The 27,805-nt window shown below is 36.1% G+C and overlaps 1 protein-coding gene across 1 annotated transcript in view; it reads left to right on the plus strand.

Annotated features, from left to right (window-relative positions):
• The window catches only part of LOC113395355 (pyruvate dehydrogenase (acetyl-transferring) kinase, mitochondrial), a 46,856-nt gene extending 19,516 nt beyond the window's left edge, over window positions 1–27,340 (plus strand). Inside the window, exons 2-9 of the mRNA XM_026632957.2 lie at window positions 17,869–17,926; window positions 20,369–20,518; window positions 22,148–22,332; window positions 24,092–24,286; window positions 24,790–24,956; window positions 25,889–26,003; window positions 26,383–26,492; window positions 26,701–27,340. Of these exons, the coding sequence (XP_026488742.1) occupies window positions 17,869–17,926; window positions 20,369–20,518; window positions 22,148–22,332; window positions 24,092–24,286; window positions 24,790–24,956; window positions 25,889–26,003; window positions 26,383–26,492; window positions 26,701–26,853 (1,133 nt within the window). The 3' untranslated portion in view covers window positions 26,854–27,340. The remainder of the gene's footprint in view (window positions 1–17,868; window positions 17,927–20,368; window positions 20,519–22,147; window positions 22,333–24,091; window positions 24,287–24,789; window positions 24,957–25,888; window positions 26,004–26,382; window positions 26,493–26,700) is intronic.
• The last annotated feature ends 465 nt before the right edge of the window (window positions 27,341–27,805 follow it).

The raw sequence follows: 27,805 nt of genomic DNA on the forward strand, positions 1-27,805 counted from the left end.
TTCCATTGGAATAGGCTATAGGTATGAATGACTGCGATTAACTCGTTTTCTAATTGACTAATATCGAAATAATTACAATAACAATTACTTATTTGTATGTCGTGTGTCGTGTACGTGTTACACAGAATGGGTAATTAAAAATGATAATGACTGTAATGTTGTTCACACTACCCTTTACAATCGGTTTTAATCACAATCATTAGTTTCATTTGAAAATATCATTGCGCGACTCAGACTGCGTATGCGACAAGAGGGGGGGGGAGTGTTAGGTACTATATGACCTTTACTGTACCCTTTAAAGTGTATATGTGTTTCGTTAAGATCGCTTGGGCATTGAAGACGTGAAAGCGGAAGCTAACACGACCGCCCATAGACATTGGCGCTGTAGGGAATATTAACCATTCCTTACATCACCAATGCGCCACCAACCTTGGAAACAAAGATGTTACGTCCCTTGTGCCTGTAGTTCACACAACCGGAACACAACAATACTAAGTACTGCTGTATGGCTGTAGAATATCTGATGAGTGTGTGGTACCTACCCAGACGGGCTTGCACAAAGCCCTGCCACCAAGTGAAACTGTCTGAAGTGTCCTATAAATGTAATTATTATTATTATAGTCAATATCGGAAATCAAACCTGACGTGCGACGCTCGTGTTCTGCTGTCGGATGTTCTTACTGAATCGCTCTACGGGTATTACGGATAATGACTAAAGTTAAAAGTAACAAGAAATGTTTCTCTTTGTTTTATTTTTTTTAAGAAATATTTTTATTGAAATCGATGACTAAGCCGTTACCGTGGCTTCAGTTCATTGAATCGTTAATGTAAACTGGTTTACACGTACGGAATATATTCATGTAACGTAAAAACAGGACGATCACAAATATTTTACTCGACCAAGGCTGTCGATGTCATTGAATACATCACGGAAACTTTTTTTTTATAACATAGGTTAGATCTGCACTACACTGCCTCACTCACACTTTAAATTGGAACACAATAATACTGACATTATTGAGTATTGCTATTTGATGGTGGAATGGTGGAGCACAAAGCCCTACTATAAAAATAATATAACTATTCCTTATCTTGGGCGTGTTAAAAAAGGACAGCATGTATGAACGCTTACCTGCAAATTGAATAAACAGTGTGGAAAAAGTTGTTTTTTTAATTTAAAATAGGTTGGCAGATCACCTGATAAGTCACAGCACATCAAAATTGACGCTCTAAGATAATACTTTTCTCACATAACTCTTCTCGGTGGTAGGGTATTGCGCAAGCCCGTGGGTAGGTACCGTTCACTCACCACATCTGCCGCCAAACACCAATCAGTATTGTTGTGTTCCAGCTAGAAGGGTTAGTGATATGTAACTATAGGCCATAAGCCATAGAACATATCTTCGTTAACAATGTTACTTGTGCCTGTAGTTACAATGATACGTGTTATAAAAAATGCACTTGTCTCTTATTAAAATTATAGTCCCGTTATTGGTTAAGAGATTGTATTAAAGTGATTGACACATATGAGTGAATAATTGAGGTCTTAAAAACATTGATACGTCGTGACAGCGACTCGAGACATTTTAAAGAGAAAGTAAGCACCAAGTTTTTTTGGACATAATTCGTGTTAATTGGAAAATTTGAACGGAAAACTGTTTTGTTTCTCATTGTGAAATTCTGAAACATTTTTAGATCGCGAGACTGACTGGAGAAGTATCGTGTATTAATCAAGTCTTCCATAAGTTTGAAGGCCGATTATTCTTATTGTCCTTATTTGATGAAATTTTAGTTATTTCTAGGACAACGTGAAATATATAATTACTATTTCTTGCCCTATCACTGATTACGTACGAGTGACTCAATTCGACCTGCTTATGCACATGGTCGCTGAAGCGAGTTTATGCGCGTGCAATTGTTTTACTATTCGATACAAATTTATAGCACAATACACTTAATATTTAAATTAATAGTAAAAAACCACTGTAGAAAAAACAAGCTTTTAATTATTTGCTTAAATAAGAAATTAAACGATTTAGGTTTAGGTTTTCTAATATAATTTAAAATAATATTAAATAATGTTTTAGTCGATGTGCAATGAAAAATCCAAAAGATGAAAGAATTAGTGTTGCACATCGATAGTCCACTATCGATAGCCAGTAATTTCCGATAGTATTGCTTTCTCAAGATAAGTAATTTAGTAGACCAAGTATAGTGTATATTTAAATAAATAAAATTAAATTTACAACTATATTTGATTTTAAAATTAAGACATTTTGTACGGAATAAGGAATAACGAAAAATTTAAATGCGAAAAATGTTGCAGCTGTTAATATTTTTCGTGTTTGATTTATGAATAAACATTATAAATACTCATAACATTAAAAAAAACTTTTAGGCGGGTGGCATTACAATGAAACTTCCTTGTAGTAATCTTGAGTGTAGAATAGTCGAGGATAGAAAGGCCGGCAACGCACCTGCAAGCCCGCCGGTGTTCCAGATGTCCATTGGCGGTGGTAGTCACTTTCCATCAGGTAAGCCTCCTGCTCGTTTGCCACCCATGACATAAAAAAAAAAGCGATTAGAATATATTAATTGCGAAAATTAACAAGTATTTAGAAGGAGAGTGGCAGTATATTAAATTGTAGCGAGTAGAATTGTGGTATATTATATTAATAGAATCTTCATGTAATAGGCGCGAGAAATTCTCATTTCTGAGAACATTTTCTAAACAATTTGTAAATATGTTAGCGCAGTCTGAACACGTATTTTCGATTTTTCGAACTGTTTCTGTTTCAGTTACTCTATTTTCTACGTTTTTACGTCTTTTACGTATTTCACGTTTTATGGTAGCTTGTATTTGGTTTTCCCACTTCTCAGAGTTAAAAAGGGCAGGTTAGTTGCTTCGCTTAGCTAAAAAAAAAATAACAATATTCAACAACAAATCAACAAACATAACCGAAACTATCAAAACTAATAATTACAAAGTTTATAATTTTTCATTCCTAGTTTATTCTGACAATTTCCTTTATTAACAAAATCAACAATTACAAAGACAACAGACAGACAGACAGATTTATTAAAAACAAAAAAAAAAAAAACAATTAGCGTGACCTTGGAATTTCACACAGTTATAATTAATTAAAATATTCAACAAATAAACTTACCTATTTTGAATGAAGTGAGAACGTTACTGCTTCAAAAGAAAACTTGACAAAAAAACAAGCACAACATGAAAACTGGTATTAAAAATACAATTACTACATTACTTATATTAAAAAAGCAATACTATAAAAAAATCGCTGGCTATCGATAGTCCAAAACTATCGATATTATCGATAGTAGCAATAGTACCGCTACTACCAATAGTATTGCTTACAGAGAGCTAGCGATACTATCGATAGTATTGATCAATACGATACTATCGATAGTACTATCGATATCCTGAATAGTTTTCGAGGTCAACTATCGATACTCAAACTATCGATAGCTCTGCAACGCTGAAAGAATGAAATATCAAATGGAATCAATTTTCCCGCCATGACAAGTATCTGTCAATGCTAATGTTGCCAGATTAAAAATATAATATTGTAATGATTAATATACAAAGTGACAGATACTCGTCTGTAATATTCAGATAACAATTCGTTTTTATGTTTAATATTAAGTATAACATTCTAATACTGACGTGTCTATGCTGTCGACGGTTTAGATGTTCCTGGGTTACTTCTGAATGTAGAATCAGATCATGCTGAGCATAATAATGCATTGTCTGATCAAATTAATAAATATTGCAGTAATTTTATAATTCTATCCTAAATATAAATCCTTACTAATATTATAAATCCGAAAGATTGTATTTACGGATGTTTGTTACTCTTTCACGTAAACACTAATGAATGGATTTTAATGAAACTTTACATCAGAATAACGTATACGTTGTTATTTATAAAGATTGTGTGAATAATACCTCACAACCAATCTCTAAAACGAGTGAAACCGGTGGCGAAAACTAGTGAAAAATTAAATTAAGTAAAATTTCGACATGTTAAACCGGTCCTTTCCTTATAAGTATCGTAATATCACAATGTGTGGGGTCACGTGCGCAGGCGCGTATCTTCCTACTCGCACGTATCGTTTTGCGTTCAATTTCAAGTCAAATCAGAATAGAGTTTATTTCCAGATGGGTGTTCTACGTACTTTCAAATCGTCATATTTCAGGATTCAATTGAATGTAAAAGTCACCTCTGGTTTAGAAACCACAATAATGATTGCCCTCACACGCTGAAAAAGTCGCGGGTGGATACTAGTCGTATGTATCCCGGGAATTAAATTACGCTTTTTAAAAAATGTATGTATTATTAAATAACCCTTAATTTTTAATGTTTTGTTTTAAATATGACATTCAAATCATATTGAAATTGAGTTTTTTAATTTACTCGAAATACTTGTTGAGGTGCTAAGTAATGATACAGACCCAAAATACCCTTCCAAAGTCAACGGGTTGAATAGTCGATTCCAATGGTAGGAGGAGTAAAAATGAATAAACTACTTTGACCTTGAACTGACGCGATCGAGATCTAAAACGGTTAAAAGTTCAATATGGATTTATGAAGATATGACGTTTTGAATATTGGCGATGTGTTGTCCGAACTTTAATCGTAAAATTAAAGTGGATATAAGTATTTAAATGGAATGGTGATGTATTAATTATGAATTAAGATATGTCATTCAACTGCTTGTTCACAATAGCTTTTAACAAACCTCAAGGTAATAATACCAAAAATACGTAAGTACATTGAGGGTTTGTTTACCTTAGCTCGTCCTGCCATTGGAACAAAGTCTACCGAAAACCTTGACAGCGTCATCATTTGATAAATAAAATCTCTTTATTTTTTTTTACTAATTAGAGATAAAACAATGACGAGCACTCAACGATAAGACGTAACGTGTTTTGCTTGACAATATTGTTATTGTAACGATAGAGTAATCAGAAAACCCGTTTATTATACACGTAATAATATAAACTTCGTTGAAATAACAACTAACTAAATAACTTTGTAAATAGATCTTCTATTGTGACCCGTTTCTAATTGAATCGTGAAACGTCACAACATACATACATATATTGGGCACGGTAGTTGTGCCCCCCGTATCAATTGAATATGCGTATAAATTAAATTGTCGTAACTATTTATAGATTCGACCGATATTTACACCTATTATTTGCATACATGTAATTTTTAGCCGTTTTGAAGATTGTTTTGGACAGATGGACGGACTGAAATACAAAATAATGGTTGTAGAAATAGCCTTAATATTTTTATAGGAGGTAGTTGTTTTGTACTTTAATTTTTTTTATTATATATATAGATTAAAATTATAATATCATGATTTGGTGCAATGGATTCAGGAGGTAGATAGAATGGTATACTTCAATGGCTTCTTAATCTTCAATACTCATTTAGTTTGTTTTTTTTTGGAGTCCTGTTGCTCTGACAAAAATAGTCTTTAGAGTATAATTTATTATTATTTCGTCATTACGAGAAACCTTGTTTTATTTTAAAAAGGAAGTTAATACATGCAAACATCAATAATGAAAATAGATATCAATATTGAATGTTACTTTAACATGTCACGTTACGGAAAACTTACGTTTTAACGTAAACGCCCCTAATTTGATAAACAAACAGATTGACATACAAAAATTATGACGTAGTTAAACATTATTTATTTATTAAATACATTATTACACATAGCATAAATATTTTACAAAAGGCAGACTTAATAGTAGTGCAGTGCTTAGATTGTTTATACGTATATCTAGATAAAGTGTGCACTACAAAAGGACTAAAACAAAAGAGCCAACTGTATTATCTTGGTGTGCGTAACAGTTACACTTAACACTCGCCAATCGTCATACTTGTTTACTAGTGTGCGTGTATTTAGTGTTGGCTAGTAAGTAAAGCCAAAAGTTAACACACTGAGGCATTCAAATTTTTATATCATATGTAGTCGGACGCTTAAATGGGCCAGCAACATTGGTACTGTAAGAAATATTCCTCATTCCTCATATCACCAATGCGCCACCATCCTTGGGAACTAGGACGTCATATCTCTTGTGCTTGTTACACTGGATTTACTTGGTGGTAGGGCTTTGTGCAAACCCGTCTGGGTAGGTACCACCCACTCATCAGATATTCTACCGCCAAATAACAGTACTCTGTATTGTTATGTTCCGGTTAAAAGGGTGTGTGAGCCAGTGTTATCACAGGCACAAACATCTTAGTTCCCAAGTTGGTGACGCATAGGTGATGTAAGGAATGGTAATTATTTCTTACAGCGCCTTTGTCTATGGGCGGTGGTGACCACTTACCATCAGGTGTCCCATACGCTCGTTCGCCAACCAAAGCCATAAAAAAACCCTCCAAACAGTAACAATACTAAGAATTGCTGCTTGGTGTTAGATAGTAATTGTTGTCGTGTATCGTAATGTATTGTTTTTATCGCAGGTCTTGTCCACAATGATACCCAAATTGACAGATAACATGAAAAACATAAACAAGATTATAAATTAAATACCGATTATACTTTCAGTAAATATTATAAATAACTAATAATGTATAAGATATCTTATTTCCTACAAGATAGTATTTGTTTATTTTGACCAAACAGTTACAATAAGCAAATGTAACGCTTCCATTTTGAAAAGACTTAATTTGCATAGAATAGTTATTCCAAACCTAAATTTAATATAGATTTAAAATACCGAAGACTAAGACGACGATATTATATGGTTTCGGAATTTGACAACGGATCTCTATAAATAAGTCGTGAAATAGATATCCTAAGTACACACTTAAGCAAGATTAACATAATCTAATATAACATTTACGTAGCAAAATCCTTATATCTTTATAACTTAGCTATAATAATAAATGATGACGCTTGCGTGACGCCGAAGTCTCACCAGGGAATTATACCACTAGGGAATTAGTCTGCGTTCGACCTTTTGAGTTCATATCTTAACAATATAATAAATCTCCGCTGAGTCCTCAATTAGTATGGGAGTCCTTCAAGGATCAATTCTTGGACATTTTGTATTCCTCATATACACAAATGACCTATGAGACAAAGGCGAGATAGTGTTGTTTGCTGATAATATTTCACTAAAATAAAACAGATTCAGAATGTTGATGGAAACAACGCTATCGATGAGACAGTACCATTGGTTAGGTGTAAGTAATCTAATATTGACTGGATTGAATCTTGGTACAGCTGTCGCTCGATTTCGTGTAAGTTTCTGATATAGTACTAAATGGCAACTGATGGACAAATATATATATTTTAATTTCAAGGCCATTTCATGCATAGCAGATAGCTAGTAGTATTTAAAGTGATTTGTCACATATACGAATCGATACCACGATCTCAACACAAAAATATACGGTATCTACCGCTACAGTAATCGATTGTCCATCAAACAAAAAAATGATGGAGATATTTCTATCTATATAGACCATCTGAAGTTCTGAAATGTTATTGAAATAATATCTTGTATATGTTTGAGGATTAGATAAATATTTTCTTGTAAATATTGTTTGATTTATCACTTCAAGGATTTATTATAATTTAAAAAAGAAAAACAGCGCCCGAAAGGGATCATAAAAATATATCTCAAATTAAATAAAACTAATTAATTAATAGGCAATGATATCGTTATGTTAAAATTTTAATTCTAAAAAATCGAACTCGAATTCGATAAGATATAAGAGCCGAGATGTCCCAATGGCTAGAACGCGTGCATCTTAACCGATGATTGCGGGTTCAAACACAGACAAGCACCATTTAATTTTCATGTGCTTAATTTGTGTTTATAATTCATATTGTGCTCGGCGGTGAAGGAAAACCTGAGGAAACCTGCATGTGTCTAATTTCAACGAAGTTCTGTCACATGTGTATCCACCAACCCGTATTGGAGCATCTTGGTGGAATATACTCCAAACCTTCTCCTCAAAGGGACAGGAGGCCTTAGCCGAGCAGTGGTAAATTTACAGGCTGTTAATGAATTCGAATACATATTCCAAAATAAAGAAATTATAGTTCAAAAACAACCATTTTACTGTGATCTTGCGTCCAAAGTCAATGCTTGTAGAATCACGGTCAACTCTTCGCGTCGTTACAGCCCAAGGACGAGAAAGACCTTCGCCCTTTCATTAGTCTTATTCCTCACCGTCTTATCGTGGGTAACATGCGAGTAGAAAACAGCCAATTCTTTGGTATTCATTTCACCTTAAACAACAATAAAGTTTAATGGACACTTTGACGCTTATACGTTTTAACTTACTTTCGAAACAATCGTACGATTCCACCGAGTAGACCCGGCATGATAATTAAAAGCTGTTACTTCGAGGAGCGCTCTAATTTTATGGCGAGGGGGACAAAAATAATATACGCTACATATAGCTTTTGTCATCGAGGTGCTAATTTGTAAGGAGTACCTTTAGTGTGCTGGGAGCGGTCTGACTGCCGCTGGGTAGGGTAGGCACTAATTATATATCGCAAACAAAAAGAGAGTTGTTTTTTTGTAATACGTTATTTCATAACATTCAACGTTGTGTCGTTGGTCTAGTGGATAAGTTATCAGGCTGCTGATCTCTAAGTGCAAACCCGAGTCATAAAGCTATCAAGTTTTCTGCCAAAAATGTTTATGTTTGTGCTTCGTAAAACCGTAAATAAGATAGCCGTCACACGGGCTTATGAGAATGAAGATACAGATATTGCTCTTCAGTCAACAGCGGTCAGGCCGCCATCAACGTCACACGCTTACATTGTACGTAAACTGACAAATAGGCTACTTGGTGGTAAATTGCCACCGTTCATAGATATTGGTGTTTTAAGAAATGTTAATAATCCCTCACATCGTCAATGTGCATTCCTAAACAGATACGCCAATAACGTATAATTTGTATTAAGCTAGAAACTACACGACCAAAGGTCAAGCGCTAGTCAATATAACTGTTCATTGAAGGCTCAGATCACTCAACCGATAACCTTGGAAAGATAAAAACAATACAGCAATGAAAATTATCTCAAGTTCAACTCGAATCAATCGAAAATATATTTGCACGCGAATATAATCATTATCACGGGTAATCCTCTATCAATATCAAACAAATAAAATAGTTGGGATGATAAACACTTTAAATGATTTGACTTGATGGAAGGGCTTTGTCGCACTTATATTCTACCGCCATATTGTGTCTGGGCATAAGGGACATAATATATTAGTTCCCAAGGTTGGTGGGGCATTGGTGATGTAAGAAATATATCCAATATCCCACCAACCTAGCCACTTGGCTGTCCGCCTAGGTAAGTTATTTAAAATCACAGCCGGTAAGTAATTATTTTTAAATTCGATTTTACGTTGATTGAGAAAGGCCTTAGGCTATACTAAGTTAAACTGTAACGGAGTAGTACTCTTAAATTCCCTTGATGATAAATGATACGCCTTAAAAGACTTAAAAAAAAAGTGTCTGAAGTCTACGTCTCCTTATACAGTCAGATACTTCTACTGATAGACATTTATACTGCATATGAATATTTTACATCGAAAAATCAAATCCTCAAATTTAAATCGCTATGCTGGCTGGTAATAAAACATGTAGCTACAAAACATTTCTTTTTTATAGAATGGCTCCAGTCGCTTTTGATGTTATACTTTAATTGTCACTTATTTTGTTAATTTTTTATTTGAATTGTAATTTCACTTTTTTTTTCATTTGTTCGCAATGTTATGTATAGTTTTCTTGTGGAAACTGCATTGAGCATTTTGGCATTTGTCTAATGTTTAAATGTATTGCTTTGTACTGTTTGTTTCCTTAACAAAATAAAATTAAAAAAAAACACAAGGAAAATTGTCTCTAAAGAAATAACAATAAAATCAAAGTATCCGTAAATATGGAAAAATCTTGCAAAATGTATAAGGACTCATATAATACAAATTGAACAAAAATGAAACTTCTGCACACAAATACCATGAAATATAACCACGCCCATTAAATAGCATGTTCTTTGTCTCTCTTCTCGTTTCCCCTAGAGCGTCCCCCGTTTCCTTTTCACCAGTTTTCCCCCCTCATTACATCCGCGAATCTATTACAATGCACATCTGTGTTATAAAGTGAAGTAGAAAAGAGTTCTCGGTAGAATCTACTTTCCGAAGCAGTGGTAGCTTTGTATTTGATTCAATTCTGTAACATGATTGAAAGTTCTTTTAGGAGTCTACTGAAAATATATAATCTGGAACAGATGGATATGAAACAACAACAGATTCCAATATGCTTTAAATAGTAAATTATTTTGATAATGAAAGAAAAACTCGCGTAAACATTACAACAGACACAGGACATCCTCATCCCGACAAAATGTTTACGTTACGCTTAATTAGCCTCGTATTACATTGAATTTAAAATAATAAACATACTTATTAGTGTATTGTAATAATTTTGTGTATAACATGTATTTTGGTATATGTGTCGGATGAAAATCACAAGTGTATCCATCAATGTGGGTTGCATTGGAATTGCATAATGGAATAAACATCAGACCATCTCTAAAAGATGGAAGGAGGCGTTTGGCCTACAGTGGGACTTTTCCAAGCTGGTTTTTATAAATCCGAATATATCGATAATCCGAACTTGTTGTTTCTTTGTTCGTTTATTACTCTTTCAGGGCTTCACTGTTCAAGCGATCATTATTAAATTTCTCACACACGTAGTTAGGAGTACAGAAAAAGACATAGGATACTTAACACCTGTCCTGATCCTCAGCGACGCCAACGAAACTTGTGATACAAATATCTAAGCAACAATTGACGTCTGTTGCATCATTGTTGTGTGACAAAAGGAGAAATGAACAATTTAGGCAATTGGAATATTAATACCAATAACGTCAGTGTATGATTCCGCAATAAATGGGAACAATAGAAAAACAAATTAATAAATGAAAACGTTCAACCGAATTTGTATTCGACATCTTTGTTCACAAGTATCAAGACTATTTATAAACTCTCAAATGTATTTATAGCCAAACATATATAATCGTGCTAATTAATGTTCACGATGTGTTTCGTGATAGAATCGTGATAGCCGTCATCACAGCTCCCCGCATCGCATCACGACCCTTATCACCGTGTAAACGATCAAATATTATTAACAGACAGAGATGATCATGGAAAATATTTTGAACATAAAAGTAATTTATGTTATGATGTCGGTAAATTACTTTACTTTACACAGATACTTTCTTTAGACATATCATCTGATTCGACGGTAGGCAACATTGCCCAATTCTGGATTCCCTTGGACTGGACTTTTTATTGGCCGGGTATTTGAAACCAGCATTAGATGAACGGATTCCGTGCGATTTTCTAATAGCACAAGCTATTCTACTAATACTCCTACCTTGACTAGTATGTGTTTATTTATAATATAACACTATTACACTTAACTACTTATATCCACTTTAATTTTACTTCCAAAGTTTCGATAACAGTTTCGTTTTTGTCCCCTTGTGGTTGGAACTGACTGAAGACAGGCGCATCGGTCTCAGCGTAACAAAAACGTTCACGAAGGTCAATAGTCTTAGGCAGTTTGATCAGAATAATAATTTTATTTAATCTTACAACTACGCAATAAACGAATATTTGTTTCTTTTCCAAACAAATTGTTATATTAATTTGGCTCCGTGTCAACAGGATTTAAATTATACTGTCGCGTTTTTTTTCATTATATCTTTTACTGGTTGTCAGCCGCGGCTTCGCTTGCGTTTTAGGGGTTGGTCAAGTGTCATCTATCCCTCCATGGAGTTCAAGATTGCTTCGTACCGAATTTCGTCGAAATCGATTTATAGTTTGGCCATGAAGGAACAGAAAGATAGCCCATAGACATTGACTTCGTAAGAGATATTAAACAACCCTTTCATATACAATGCGCTTTTGAATCTAATCTCGCACTAGTATTGAGCGTCGTTCGTGTTTACAAGAAGTCTTAGTGTGTGTGAGACGATTACATAAGACTAAAGCCAGCAAAAAATACAAATTAAATTATATGATTACCTTTGTTTTTAAGTTTTACTCGTAGTTTGACGTAGACGCCCTCGTGGGTGAAAAGAACTATGTACCTCATGTCTTTTACACTGATTAACTCTTTTTTAATTAACTTAACTGTCTTTAAACCGGAACACAACAATTGAAGTATTGCTTTTTGGCGGTAGAATATATGCTTAGTGAGTGGTATCTACTCTGACGAGCAGAAGTAAAATTATTGTATCATATATTCAAATGGATAACTGTCCTGTGGGTCTCGTCAGAGTGTCTATTTCATATGGCCGCATGTTACGACTGGCTTTGAATCCTTGATTGATTGATTTTGGAATATTTTTGAGTTATTTTTTCAAGAATTTCTCAGTGTCAGATAAATGGGGATTGGTTACGCTACCGTGCTTCGGAGAACACGTAACGCTTGCTCGTGCGTCTAAGTATTATTATATTAAATGTTAGACCAAAGGTTCGAAGAAATTGCCGAATTTGTATTTAGGCGAAGGACTTCATAAATAATAGTATGTATTTCGTTGCAAATATTCGTCTACACGCCAAGGGCAAACATGTTTATAAATAACATTTTATAAATAAACAAAGCGGTTCCGAAGTCCACCTGTGTCATAGTCCACTGCGGATGGCACAGAGATGTTTTAAAAATAGATAGATGTAAACATTACAGACTGATGCTGTGAACATGTGCATGTCCCACTGATGGGAGGCTAGCCTGCAAACATTATCCGTCTCTGTAATCAAATTTCGCAGATATTTGATTTTGCCGTTTTATAAATTCAAATCATTTGTAAAAAATATGTATATAAGAAGGCATATTATTCAATACAAGATTATATAGATGATAAAGAAGGAGCTAATACTCTTTGACATTCGGGCATGATTTTATTTTATTTAACTGACATAACTTAGTGTTTCAAATGTTGGAAAAGAGTAACTACTGAGTTTACTGCTGATTCTTCTCGGTATAACCTACATTCCGAACCGGTGGTAGCTTTTCGTGCAAAACAATTCTGAAAAATGCCAATTAAAAAGTACTTGTAAATCTGTATATTGATTTAGATTTTGATTATCTATCAAAACGACGAATCGAGATACTGTGACCTTATAAATGTCCACAGCTGGGCTAAACTCTCCTTTCCTTTTTGAGTTAAAGGTTCGACCTAATTCAAGGTCGATGCATGTTGGGTGGTACACACGTGGCAGATTTTCGTCCGAGAGTTTTAAACAACAAATAAGCGCATGAAATTTTCATTCAACTCGCAATCGAACGAGATTCACGTGTTCTTGTCATTGGATCAAAGCCGAGATATCAAAATGATTTGAATTTAGGCCATGATGTTGCGATGCTGCACAAGAGCAGGTATAATGTATTCTCACAGTAAAATGTAGATTCTGAATGTCAAATCGCTCTAAAAATGGTTGAAACAAACGTATAAGCCACTTATGACCGAGACTTACGATCGAGTCAAGTGAGGTCGCTGGCTGAGCGTGGAAAATAAAACGTATTGGACATAGCTTAAGAGAAATTAGCAATCTTCTTGTTGGTAAAGTTCCTATTTTATTAAGGGATTACAAAAAGGGAAGAGTGTTTTAATAAGTCTGCACATCTGTGTATATTTTGTCTTGGTTGATGATATTCTTTGCATTGGGTTCACTATACTTTGAGGTGATCACGTCTCAATGACATTATTATCGGTAATTGTTAACATTTTTTTTAAATTCTCGAAGTTTTATTTTGGATTTAAATTATTTGAATTAAAATTTAGAATTGTCTTATGGCCATTTTACCTAATTTTTTATAGTTGTATCATTTTCCGCTTCACTGATTGATTTGTTATTGATCCGAGAAATATAATTCTATTAATACTAGATGAGAGTAATGCGATTATAATTCTAAATTCAAACGTGTTAGGAAACCATTACACGCGATGAATAATAATAACCGGTCTGGGCGGAGCATAATAATAAACGCAAAGAGGAAAGTCCGCTCTAAAAAATACTAATTGACAACACGTCTACAGTCAAGGACGAACTTGTTTATAAATACGAGTCCAAAGTCCGAAGAGCGTTTTTTCGTCTAACGGATTGACGATTCGTTTGGACGTTTTTTGACATTTGCACCTAAATACTTTTGCGGATTGGAGATGGTCCAGTGATTTTTTATGTTCTCATAATTTCCTGAATGTATTGGAAGCAAACGTCACATGAGGGGCCGGATTTAGGATAGGGCAACCGGGGCAACTGTCCTGGGGTTAGAGGTAATAGAGGTTCCAACGAGTTAAGAATTTTAATGTAAGATATGTTTACTTATATAGATATAGACAAATTATAGTGATAGTAATATTATAGTATTACCGTTTTTAAATAAATAACCCCCCCCCCCTTCTCTGTTGCCCCAGGGCCTCCAGACCTCCATATTCGGCTTGGCCACACGTATGAGACAACGCACTCGCCATCATTGAGTTATGTAATTGAAAGGTTTTAATGAAATTATACTTGTTTTGGTGCGCTATGATAAATTTTGATCATATGGGGATGGATTTTTATGACGCCCGCGCACAGGGTGACATGGAAAGGACGTTGTGAAGTTGCTCGCAAAATATCCAACTAAGTGTCGCGGAACTCGACGTAGCCAACTTCACAACTTATCTTATTTTATATAATTTATATCATTACAAATAAAAATTATGAATTTGTGAGTGTTATGGTGGTGGTGAGATTTAAGCAGTTATAATTATCATAATAATTGTATTATTAAAGTAGATTGTTATTATTACAAGCAATGTTTTAGTACGCTAAAGAGTAGAAATTTTTCACGCGCGCAATTTTTTTTGTTTTTGACGTAGGCGAAGGATAACACCGTGAAGGGACCTGCGAGGGTTTTGTCATCTGATTCTGCAGCGCAGAGCTGCTGGGATACGTTTCAAACTTAAAATGCAGTAAAATCAAAGCGGTTGATAATTAATTTGTATTTAGAAACTCTATTAAAATCGGATAACTTAGACAATGTTTCCGTTACATTAGTTGGTGGTAAGCCCTTGTGCAAGACTGTCCGGGTAGATACCACCCACTCATCCGATATCGTACGGCAAACCAGCAATACTTAATATAGAGGCTGTATACCTACAGACGCAACGGTCATGACATCTTAGTGCCCAAAGTTGGTGATGCCTTATTGTGTGGATATTTAATATTCTAATACTTAATAATACTTTTGAAGGTCGCAAACAAACGACCTTGAATTATCCGAAGGTTTATTGTCAATTTAGCGTATGTAACTCGGAACGTATCAGATTTCCGCACCGTTGATTTGGAAAATAGTCTTATCGACAGCTGTTTAGTAAATTGAATAATCGAAGAGCCGAGAGAGCCGAGCGGATTCCGTAAAGGAGTGTTGGCGTGTGATAAGCGATTATCTAAATTGAAGCCTTCTTTGTACGCTTTCAAATTTGACGATGTGTAACTATTTTCTTTGAACATTTGAAAATGTTGTTAGACGTCATATCCTGCCTGCTTATATATATATGAATGAATGAAGAACCCAAAGAGTTGCGCTCATCAGATACACCCTACTCATGCATCTCGTTGGGACACGGAATAACACGCCAGACAGTATATCTTCTTTAACGATTGAAATACTTTACTTATCGCAAATATTCACAAAAAACAATCGGACGGAAATATATCGGTTACGCGCTGCGACATTTGTAATTTTTTTGTCATGATCGGTTGAGCGATACAGCAGTTGCGACCATGAATGGCGGCACAAATAAATGTATCGTGCGAAATCGTTTATAGTGCACGCGTGTGTGCTCACTCTCATAATGCGAAGCGACGGCAAATCCGATACAATCGAAGAGTTCAGACGCTGTACCAACGTGCTTTCTGAAGCAAGTCTCCAAGGCTTGTTATAAAAGTTCCTTGACAGAAAAACCCGATAAATCTATTCGGGTCGACCTAGGATCTCGGGAACTGCGGTGTTCTACTAGACCAGTGATTCCCAAAGTGGTCCATGTGGACCCCCAGGGGTCCACAGGAGACTTGCTGGGGGTCTACGTAGGCGAGAATAAAAAATGGGGGTCCATAAGATGTTAATGGTGGTCTCCGAAAATGTATCTGCTTTTGATAGTAAAGAGCAAAAATGTAAGCACAGTTTTTATAAGGGCCTACCTACATTGTTTTAAGTATCTAACTAAGCAGATAATATTTTAATAAGGCAAGCGACTGTTACTTGTCCAAACTTGCGTATTCGATATTACGTACAATTTCGTGTACAGACTTGCAAAGCGCTATCCGCCCGACCATGCTTAATGCTTGTTCAGACATGAACTTGATCACCACTTTAAATACTTGATGCCAAAGGTCTTTTTTTTTCCCTTCTCGTCATCAGTTTGAGAGAATCACTAACCAATTCATAGATTTTAGTGTTTCTCCCAAACTGTGATTACGGGCACATGCCAATAGGTGGTCCACGAGAAAAATAAGTTTGGGAACTACTGTACTAGACTTTGAAAAAGAGATGAAATTTAGATTTTGATGTTGAAAAAGAGTAACTACTGAGTTTCTTGCCGGTTCTTCTCGGTAGAATCTACATTTCCATGCGGTGGTAGCATCACTTAATATAGTTTGTACTTGAATAAAGTATAGTATGATTTGATTTGATTTGAAAAAACCGATGATTCTATTCGGGTCGACTTACATTTACAGCCTGTAAATTTCCCACTGCTGGGCTAAGGCCTCCTCTCCCTTTGAGGAGAAGGTTTGGAGCATATTCCACCACGCTGCTCCAATGCGTGTTGGTGGAATACACATGTGGCAGAATTTCGTTGCATGTTGAATGTTACATGCAGGTTTCCTCACGATATTTTCCTTCACCGCCGAGCACGAGATGAATTATAAACAAATTAAGCACATGAAAATTCAGTGATGCCTGCCTGGGTTTGAACCCGAAATCATCGGTTAAGATGCACGCGTTCTAACCACTGGGCCATCTCGGCTATTGAGCCGAGATGGCCCAGTGGTTAGAACGCGTGCGGTGAGACGGCCATGATGCAGATTGCTGCATCATGGCCGTCTCGGCGGCGACTTAGTCCTACTACGAGACCAACGAGACAGTCAACGAACATTATAATTGTTTTATATGTTTAACTATAGTACCTGGTCTCTAGTTGACGTCATTGCGGTGTACTTGACACCCGACACCCGACACCTCGACACCGAGCTCTTAATAGACACCTGATTGACCGCGGTGTTGTATTACGTTAGTCAACTTACTGAGTAATTGTTCCTCCTCGTGCCGTCGTCACGTCGCGGATAAACATTTGAACAATATTACTTTCCCGTATATAAGTTACGTTAAGAAATTTAAAGCTCATGTCAAAAAACATTGATAATCAAAATCTACTTTATTCAAGTAGGATTTTTCAAGCACTTTAGAATCGTCATTTAATAAACTATGTTAAGTGAAGCTACCACCAGTTAAGGCATATCACTCAATAAAGTATTATATTCAAGATAAAAGAGTGGACTCAGTATTGAGATATGATATACCTACATATATATATATATATATTTAATCGTACTTTACTGACGTACTCTGTATTAAAATGTTGGTTGAGTATATATATGTATATTATCTATCTGTATAGAAATGAATATTAATTTTAGCTCGTGTTATTTTCTATACGTTCTTCTGTTCTGAAATGAACTATATCCGTTATTGTCGATGGCACTAAACATGCTTCCTCTCTTTCCAGGGCTGAACGCTTGCGAGAGGAAATCATTTCTCTTCCTAAGGAAGGAGCTGCCAGTCAGGTTAGTTTATTTGTTACCTACTAGCTGAATCTGCGGCTTTATACGCGTGGAATTTATAAAACTTCATACATCTAATTCCACAAACACCCAGACCCAAGACAACATAGAAAACTCAGGAACTTTTTCTACATCGACTCGGCTGGAAATCGAACCCTACACACTACTGTACACACTATTCGACCACGGAGGTCGTCAATGGTGTTGACCGTCCTCGTCAGTGAACATATCTATACACGTATAGGCTTGTAGTTTTTTTATTGATACGTATGTGGGGGTGTCACGCGTAGTACGAAATAAAAATATTATAAACGACATTGATACATGTTATTAACATTGAATTACGTCACAAGGACATGTGTTCCGAGTATAAAACAGTTTAAAAGCAAGTGTCATTGCTCCCATCGCGACAAAAAGATCCGAAACGTCACGCCGCTGAAGAACATCGAACTTTGCAGACGTGCAGACGCTTTGAAAATTTTAATGTAGATTTTATCTTGTATTAAAAAGTAGGTTGGTATATCTGACGATGTTTTTACTTCGATACCGTAGTACTGATCACGTAGTATTATGATGATGATGACGTCGTCCGGCGGATTTCGACAACGGTGGTCAATCTCGTGGGTGACCACACAACTGCGCAGGACATATAGTGTACAAGTGTATAAAACAGGTGGACTCTCTATTCCCTAACTCTCAAAATCTAAAGCCACATCTGGTTCGGAAAGTAGATTATACCATGAAGAACCGGCTTGAAACTCGGAGTACAGAGTATGCAATATACAATTAAATTCAAATATATTATGCTGTCTAGTAATCAAGAGATACAAAGTTTTTTTTTTTAATATAGTCTTGTATTGAGTAATATGTCTTATTTATCAATGAACTTTAAATTTGTTAATAAATAAGTATTAGTACAGAAGATGTAAAATTGCTGTTAAAATTAGCATTTATAATCCAATTTACAACATTTTGGGCAGACTAAGCTTTCCTTTGGTCATCTAAATACTTTATTTAAAACAAAAAAAAATATATATAAAAATTTAAGTTTCAAGAACCATCAGTAGATTTTTTTGGTGGGACGTATAACAGTTCGTAACAAGTAATAACAGTTCGTAGCTGATCTAATTATAACCATAGCATCGATAATGTTGTGTGCATTAATCACCGCGTATTAACAGACATCTTAAACTCCAATTAATATCTAACGTTGAATAATGACATACGTTCTGTAATCCGTGAAAATCAAATTTCTTTATGTCTTCCTGACTAGTATTGTTGATCAGGCTTTAATGTCTTAACTACTCACTGATCATGAAGTTTTGAATACCCGTCCGTAGCCGGGGTACAGTAAAGATCAAAGGCTATTTAACGCGGTGACTAGTATGTTATTTCGCCGGTTTTTCTTAGGTAGTAGTGTTTAATTTGACAATCAATAAGTAAGTAATGCTTCTATATTGTATAAAAGGATTTGATTTGATTTGTTTATGAGTGCAGAGAATCCATGTCGATTATAATTTATGACACCAGTTTAAGCATCTATTTGTGTTAAAATTTTATTCTAATTGATGCTTGATGGCATTTTATTGAGGTGTCATGTCTTCATCTTAATATTAATTGTAATCAACTGCCTCGTTTGTTTCGTAATTCGTTTTATCGTGAGACTACAAAACTTTACACTTTTCTTGGTGATAGGGCTTTGTGCAAACCCGTCTACCCAGACGGGTAACCTAACCTACCCAGGTACCACCCACTCATCAGATATTCTACCGCCAAATAGCAGTACTCAGTTTTGTTGTGTTCCGGTTTGAAGGGTGAGTGAGCCAGTGTAATAACAGGCACAAGGGACGTAACATCTTAGTTCCCAAGGTTGGTGGCGCATTGGTGATGTAAGGAATGGTTAATATTTCTGTGGACAGTGGTGACCACTTACCATCAGGTGGCCCATTTGCTCGTCCGCCTAACGATATCATAAAAAACAATCGGGTATCACCGATCATCACAAATTCTACCAGCAAACAGCAATACTTAATATATGCGTAGTGAGCCAATGTAACTACAGACAAACGGGGATTTATTTGTAATGTCTGTTGGATTAGGGCCTTCTTTCCCTTCGAGGAGAAGGTTTTTGAGAAACTCCACGACACTGCTCTGATACGAGTTGTGGCAGATATCATCAATATTAGACACATGCCGTATTCCTCACGGTGTTTTCCTTCACCGCCGAGCACGAGGTTAATTATAATCACAAATTAAGCACATGAAAACTCAGTGGTGCTCGCCTGGGATTGAAATCAAAGTCGTCGGTGTAGATGCGTGTTCTAAGCACTGAGATATCTCGGCTGCCTACCCACTGGATCTAATAATAAATCACCGAGCTGATGAATGATAACATGATACTCATTTAATAAACTCCTAAAGTGTTTATTTTCATTTTTATTTCAGGTTAGCGAATATAATGAAAGAGATAGCATTACTCCCGGAGAATTTGCTGCGTATGCCTTCCGTGGGCCTCGTCAACCAGTGGTACGAGAGGTCGTTCGAAGAGATCATCGAATTTGAGAAGAAGGAACCCGAACCGCCAGTACTGTCTCAGTGAGTATTCATTTTTTTGGATTTATATGGAGGAATTCTTCGGACGCTTGAAATAAAAGTCGATGGACCATAAAAAATCCACAAGCCTAAAACGTACGCTTTAAACCCCTAATTGCCTTCCCTTTAGATCCAGAGGTTTCCCACTGTCCCCTTCAGTTACACCTGGTGACTGGAATGATTACCTATCACTTTAATTTGACTTCCAGCTACGATCAGTTAAGTCGATATTCAAAACGCCATTTTTTCAAATCCATAATGAATTTCATAGATTATTCGAGCTCTCGATCAATGATGTACCTGTTAATTTGCATTTTGTCCTCTCGTGGTAGGAATTATAGGAGGTAATAATAAAGGATAGAGTTCGGTTCAATTTTAATTTTTTTTTTAAATATTGGACAACATCACACACATTACTCTGATCCCAATGTAAGTAGCTGAAGCACTTGTGTTATGGAAAATCAGAAGTAACGACGGCACCACAAACACCCAGACCTACAGATATGACAGAAAGATAGAAAACTGGTGGACTTTTTCTACATCGACTCGGCCGGGAATCGAACCCGGGACATCGGATTGGCGTACCCATGAAAACCGGTGTACACACTACTCGACCATGGAGGTCGTCAAATTAACACGTCACAAAAATCGTCGCCGTATTTTACCGAATGAAAATATTTAACTGTCGTAGAAAATATTAAACTGACAATCCACTTAAGTAAGTATAGGCAATAGAAGGCAACTCTTTTATAGTTAAAGATATTTAAAAGTCTACAATTTAAAGTTTTGCCTGTGAAAATCATTTAATAATTCAACAGAAATAAATACATGTAAGTTACGAATACGTTACGTGTGTCGCAGGCAGCTACGTCAATTAGTCATTCAATGAAACGCCTAGCCACTTTACTAAACGGCAGTCACTGCCTGTTATTAGCGTCCCTACCGTCCGACCGATGTAACATTGTACAAGCGTCTATTATATTCAGTGTTTCTATTTAATTTTTACTTTGAAGCAATAATATATAATAGAAAAAGTCTTAAAATTTTCGGATAACGTTTGAATCTTTGGGAACTTTTGTATTATATATATTTTATTAAATATTTTTACAATTTTTAAGTTGAAGCTTCTCGACTTTGGAATACATTACCTTTGGCTATAAGGAGCGCTCAATCATTAGGTATTTTTAAAAGAGAAGAAAGACTTTTATTTGTCGTTTTTTCTTTGTCCATTTATTTATATTAGTTTATTAAATTTTGTATTATATTATATATATAGTTATATGTATATTGTGTGTGTTATTATATTTTATTTACAGTATAATTTATAAAATTATTGTACACTAAGCAGTCCAAAGGTTGCCTGGAAGAGATCGCTGTTTTAGCGATAAGGCCGCCTGTTGCGTTCAAGCAACTTTTAAATGTTAATTCTTAGATATAATCTATTATTAAGTGTGGTGCAATAAAGCATAAATAAATAAATAAATTTTACACTTCTTTAATGTCGATTATATTTTTTTTAGTAATTAATTCTGACCAATGGGAGCACAGCAGTAACATTAATTATCCAAACAAATAAATGAACTCGTATGTTGTTTAGTAGCTATGATTATTACGGACAAACTTGTTCCTCAGGTTTTGCGAGCGTCTCGTCATGATACGCAACCGTCACGCGGACGTCGTGCAGACGATGGCGCAGGGCGTCCTCGAGCTGAAGGAGTCGCATGAAGTCGAACCGGGCATCGAGAACTCCATCCAGTACTTCCTCGACAGATTCTACATGAGCCGGATATCCATACGGATGCTCATCAATCAGCACAGTGAGGATTTTTTTTATTTTTCTAATGTTGGTTGATCTTGCAAATGTGATAGATGACGTGAGAAATATTAACCGTTCCGATGAGATAAGACGGAATGTTCTTTGTGCCTGTAGTAATGGCGTTAAACCGGAACACAACAGTATTGCTGTTTAGCGGTAGAGTGTATGCTTACTGGGTGGTACCTACCCAGACGGGCTTGCACAAAGCTCTACCACCAAGAAAAAAGTAGTATTACGATAAATTGACAGAACTGCATACAGTTTATATATGTAAATATCAATGTATATATTATATACAAAAAAAGATTTAGAAATATATAACATTTAATATATCTATATACTATGTAATAGACGGATAGCGTGCTGGCAGTGGGGTCACGTATTTTGAGATAAAAAAAATGAAATCTTGTTTTTGTTATTTAATTGATAAAACTGTAATTATCGTATCGGCCATGTTTTGTTTTTGAAATTCAGTTTATTTGTACTTTTTTTGCTCGTATGTAACTGGAATTCGTTGTAATGTCTCTTTGAATGATTTCGCAGTCATTCGATACGATGCGCTATCTGATGTGAGGCTACGAATACTTAATAGGATGAACGACGTATGTACGCGTTAAGTACAAACAAATATAGTATTAATTATATATACAGGGTGTGCCAGAAATGAGCGTCAAGCCGGCAATGGACGATAGGCCAATTGATGTGAGTTGTCAGAAAAATAAGAAAAAACATATTTATAAATAATTTAAAAAAAATATAAACTTTTTAGAGAAATTGACATTCTGTGACAGTTTTTCCAGCTTTGTGACCAAGGATCTTGACCGTGTTTTGTTTTTTTTTTTTTGTGTAACGGGGCCTGAATAATCGTTTTATAAATCGTAATCTAAAATCGATACAAAAATGCCTCAGTTTTAGAAAAGCATTATTTATTTCATTTATTTTAACCATTATGCAAAAGAGATTACATCGGCCATATTTATGTGACTGTCTAGTAAAAAAAATGTACTACGCTCTTTTGGCAAGTGGCTTCAAAAGATGGCGCATCTAGTCTGGATTCTAAAATGGTACTACACTTAGTAGACTACACCTAACATTAGGTAGAAAAAAAATGTAAACCAATTAAAAGTTAATTATTTTTGTCACTTAACTAGCTACGGATGCGATTGAGTACGAATGCTATAATATAGTGACGATAGTTTGCCGTGTATGAGCGAGACAGACAGAGACAGTATTGTGTCTTGTGTTTCATGGCCTGCTTGACGTTGATTTCTGGGACTTGGGTAACCCTGTATGTATGCAGTTCTGTCAATATATAATGATCGTAAATGTGAAAGTTTACAGAACCAAATTTAATGATATTTGGTACGAAACAAGTTTGAACTCTAAATCAGGACATAGAGTGCCTTTTTATACTCAACACTTACGACCAACCCCTAAAATGCGAGCGAAGCGAATCTTAATTTCATTCATTCGAAAATCATATCAAAGTATTTAAACTTAAACGGCTCGTATCCTCGAGCAATGTGGTAAAGTGGAAAAGACTTTGGATTTTCTTCGACTTATCATCAGAAGGAGAGAAGACCTAATCGTTAGGACAGTTACGGATAATTACTTCACTTGCAAGTTAATATCACACTATTACGAAATCATACCAAATATTTGCTCTTTTTCGGTGTAATAAGCGCTTTGCATGTTAGAGAAAAAGAGTTACCAACCAATACCTCAGCATGACCACTAATCGAGGCCTTGTGGTCGCCCAGCGCTGCTGTTCGGCGAGCAGCTGGGCGCGCGGCAGGCGTCCGTGAACGGCATGGGCAACGGCGGCCGCCACATCGGGTCCATCGACCCCGCGTGCGACGTGGCGGCCGTGGTGCGCGACGCCTACGAGAACGCGCGCTTCCTCTGCGACCGCTACTACCTCGCCTCGCCCGAGCTCGAGCTGCTGGAGGACGGCGGTGAGTGCCCGCACTACTCGAGTACATACGTATTCACGGGAGATGTATCCGATGGTACCCCTTCTCCGTATTCCTGGATCGTGTCTCCTATTTACAATTACCTTACACAAACATTCGACCCGCAAAGAATATGTAAGATCCAGGCGGTGTTACAGGATTTCCAAATATACACGATCAAAAGTTGTCATAAGTCTCGGAGCAAAAGAGGTCTTCGGTTGAATTATAATCTGAGGTCGCGAGCCAGGAATAGATGTTAAACTTACAAACTAAATAATAAAATAGAGACGGAAATGTTGCTCTAGTGTTAAGAGTACGGTGGAGACAGTACCGAATAGTTTATGAGTTATCCTGACAAGTTGTCAGTTGCTTGGTGTTAGGAAGTTTGTTTATTGTCCCAAGTTTTGGAAAGCACGGAAATCCGTTAGTCCTACGTCGGAGAGTGTCTGTTAATGATGGGCGCAGTTTCCGAAATTTGTTTTAGAAGACATTATATCAAATTTCAGCGCCAATCGACCGTCCGATGCCGATAGTATACGTACCGTCGCATCTCTACCACATGCTGTTCGAGCTGTTCAAGAACGCGATGCGTGCTGTCATGGAGACTCACGAGAACTGCCCACCCCCTATACAGGTTAATCTTGTTCGGGGAAGGGAGGACGTGTCCGTTAAGGTTGGTCGAGTGTGCCTTATTTCTTTCTGATACCTAAGTATACTTAATTCAAGTGAAGCGTCAGTTTTCTAGATTATATTAAATGTTATCACCGGAATGTAGATTCTACCGATAAGAACCGGCAACAAATTTTGTGTTAGAGTTGTCTTAGAGGACCTTGCATAGTGTAAAAGAAAACAATTTTAAAGAAACTATTATACAGTTATAAGAAATATTCTGATTATATGTCCTCAAGCTCCAAATGGTTCTGAAGAAAATTTATTGGAATTGTTAACAATTCTGCAATAAAATTTAATAAGCGGCGCGGGATGCACGGTTTTTAATACAATGACTGCCTCGTTTATCTGGTCGCTAGATATAAGGTCTTGGGTTCAAACCTAATTTGAAATTAAAAAAAAACTTTATTTATGACACACTGCTACAGAAAAATATATTAAAAAACGAACACACTTATAATAATAAAATATCTTGCTTAGTTGGCTGATCTCCCATGAGATTGGCCGTCGTAGCCTCGATATCTTGTGTATATTGCCTTTTTTATGGCATAGGTTGGCAGACGAGCATATGGCCACCTGATGGTAAATGGTCACCACCGCCCATAGGCAATGGCGCTATAAGAAATATTAACCATTCCTTACTTCAATGCGCTACCAACCTTGGGAGCTAAGAGATTACGTCCCTTGTGCCTGTAGTTACACTGGCTCACTCAGCCTTCATACCGGAACACAACAATACTGAGTACTGTTGTTTGGCGGTAGAATATCTGATGAGTGGGTGGTACCTAAACAGATGGGCTTGCACGAAGCCCTAAAACCAAGTAGATTTGCTGATGGTGTTATTCCTCATCTCCCTTGTTGAAGCTGATTCTTCTGACGAACAGAAAGGCGTCTTCAATATTCGTTCAGTATGAGCAACAAAGTTACCTTTTCCAGATGTCAGATAAAGGTGGCGGCATACCTCGCAGCGTCTCCGACCTGCTCTTCAAGTACATGTACAGCACGGCTCCCCAGCCGTCCAAGTCGGATTCCCACACCGTGCCGTTGGCTGGTGAGTGTTGCTCTTTCACACTCTACCGTTAGAGAAGGAGGATATTAGTATAAAAAATATTCAATATTTTCTTTAAGCTTCATTGGTTCACATGTAGTTACAAAAATGTACAATTTAAACAAAATCAAAGAAAACATTACCTTACGATTTAATGAATAGTCATATCATGGTCTCAACATGTGAATCTTAACCGATGATTATGGGTTCCAACCCCATTTAATATTCACTGAAATACCATGTACTCAATCTGTACTTATAATTCATCAAGGAAACATCGTGGGGAGTGCTGCCCTGGTCTCTAATAAACTTCAAAACTTGACTTTACTACTACTATTACCTCTTACTTTTACTTTAATCGAAGATTAATGATTGATTCCAGGTTATGGTTACGGGCTACCCATATCTAGATTATACGCCAGGTATTTCCACGGTGACTTGGTCCTCATGTCCTGTGAAGGGTTCGGCACAGACGCAGTTATATATTTGAAGGTCAGTCATATGTTCTATATTCGAATGTCCGGCTCGAAGGACCAATATTTTTGCACATATTTTACATTAATTATTATTAAATTCAATATATTGTTTATCATATAAGTAATGAGCTAATTGAATATTGTAATATTCCATTAAGTATTTTCGTATGGCGTTATTTTAAAAGTAAATTATGTAAAATGTTATTTTTTAAATTGAATTTCAGGCTCTATCGAACGAAGCAAACGAGTTACTACCGATATTCAACAGGACGTCTTCGAAGTTCTACCGCACGACGCCCGCGCCCGCCGACTGGTCGGCGCCCGTGCCCACGCAGGCCTGCCGGAAGGACAAGCCGTCGCTCTCCTACAAGGCGTAGGGGCCCGGGGGACACTGACTGCATACTTGTGTTGTGTTGTGAAGTATAACTGAGTGATTTTAGTAAGTGTAGTGCATTGATTGTGTGAAAGAGGCAGGAACGCGTTAGAAGAGGTGAGATGTAGTCTTAAGTGTAATGATCGACCAATTATACAGTGGTTAGGTATGAAACTTAATTAGAGGCCCAAGGGACGGTGTGCTTGTTGACAGTTCGAGGAGGTTTTAATACTTACATTGCCGATTTTCGGCCAGGTAGACCATATACCATAAGGTTACCCATTTGATCATAAACCTCCTGAAAGTTCTCGTCAATAAATACCACCCTAGTTGGACCACTGTTACAACTATAGTCTATTCCAATCGAAGTAGGAATGCGATTTGCTAATAGCTCAGCTGTATTGTGCACTACTAAGAGTTTATGATTAATATATCTTTATTTATAATACAACACTTACTTAACTACTTATATCCACTTTCATTTTACGTCCAAAGTTCCGATAACAGTTTCATCGACGTTCAAAACGTTATTTTTGGCAAACTCATAATGAATATCATAGATTAATCAAGCTCTCAACCAATGATATCGCATCAATTTGATGTCAAATGTTTATTTGGCTTTTGACCTCCTGTGTTTGGAATAGACTATACATATTAAATATCTGATCTCAAAATTTAAATCCAGTAAATCATTAAATTCCGTATATAATAGCAATATACATATTTCAATCCATCACAACCTAACCTCAAGTAACCTAACGTCTCTTCCACACATTCATTAATTACTGTAAGAGTGAGATTTGTGATTCGGCTTGTACGTTAACATTATTTATGTAACAGAATATTATAATCTGTGGTAAAAAAAAGTATACGTCTAACCCTATTTTAATTAATGAAAACGAGGCAAAAAATGTATATATTTGAAAAATCAAATATGTATAAAATCTAAGTTACAT

Source organism: Vanessa tameamea, chromosome 28, assembly GCF_037043105.1.
Source record: "Vanessa tameamea isolate UH-Manoa-2023 chromosome 28, ilVanTame1 primary haplotype, whole genome shotgun sequence".
Lineage (NCBI taxonomy): Eukaryota > Metazoa > Arthropoda > Insecta > Lepidoptera > Nymphalidae > Vanessa > Vanessa tameamea.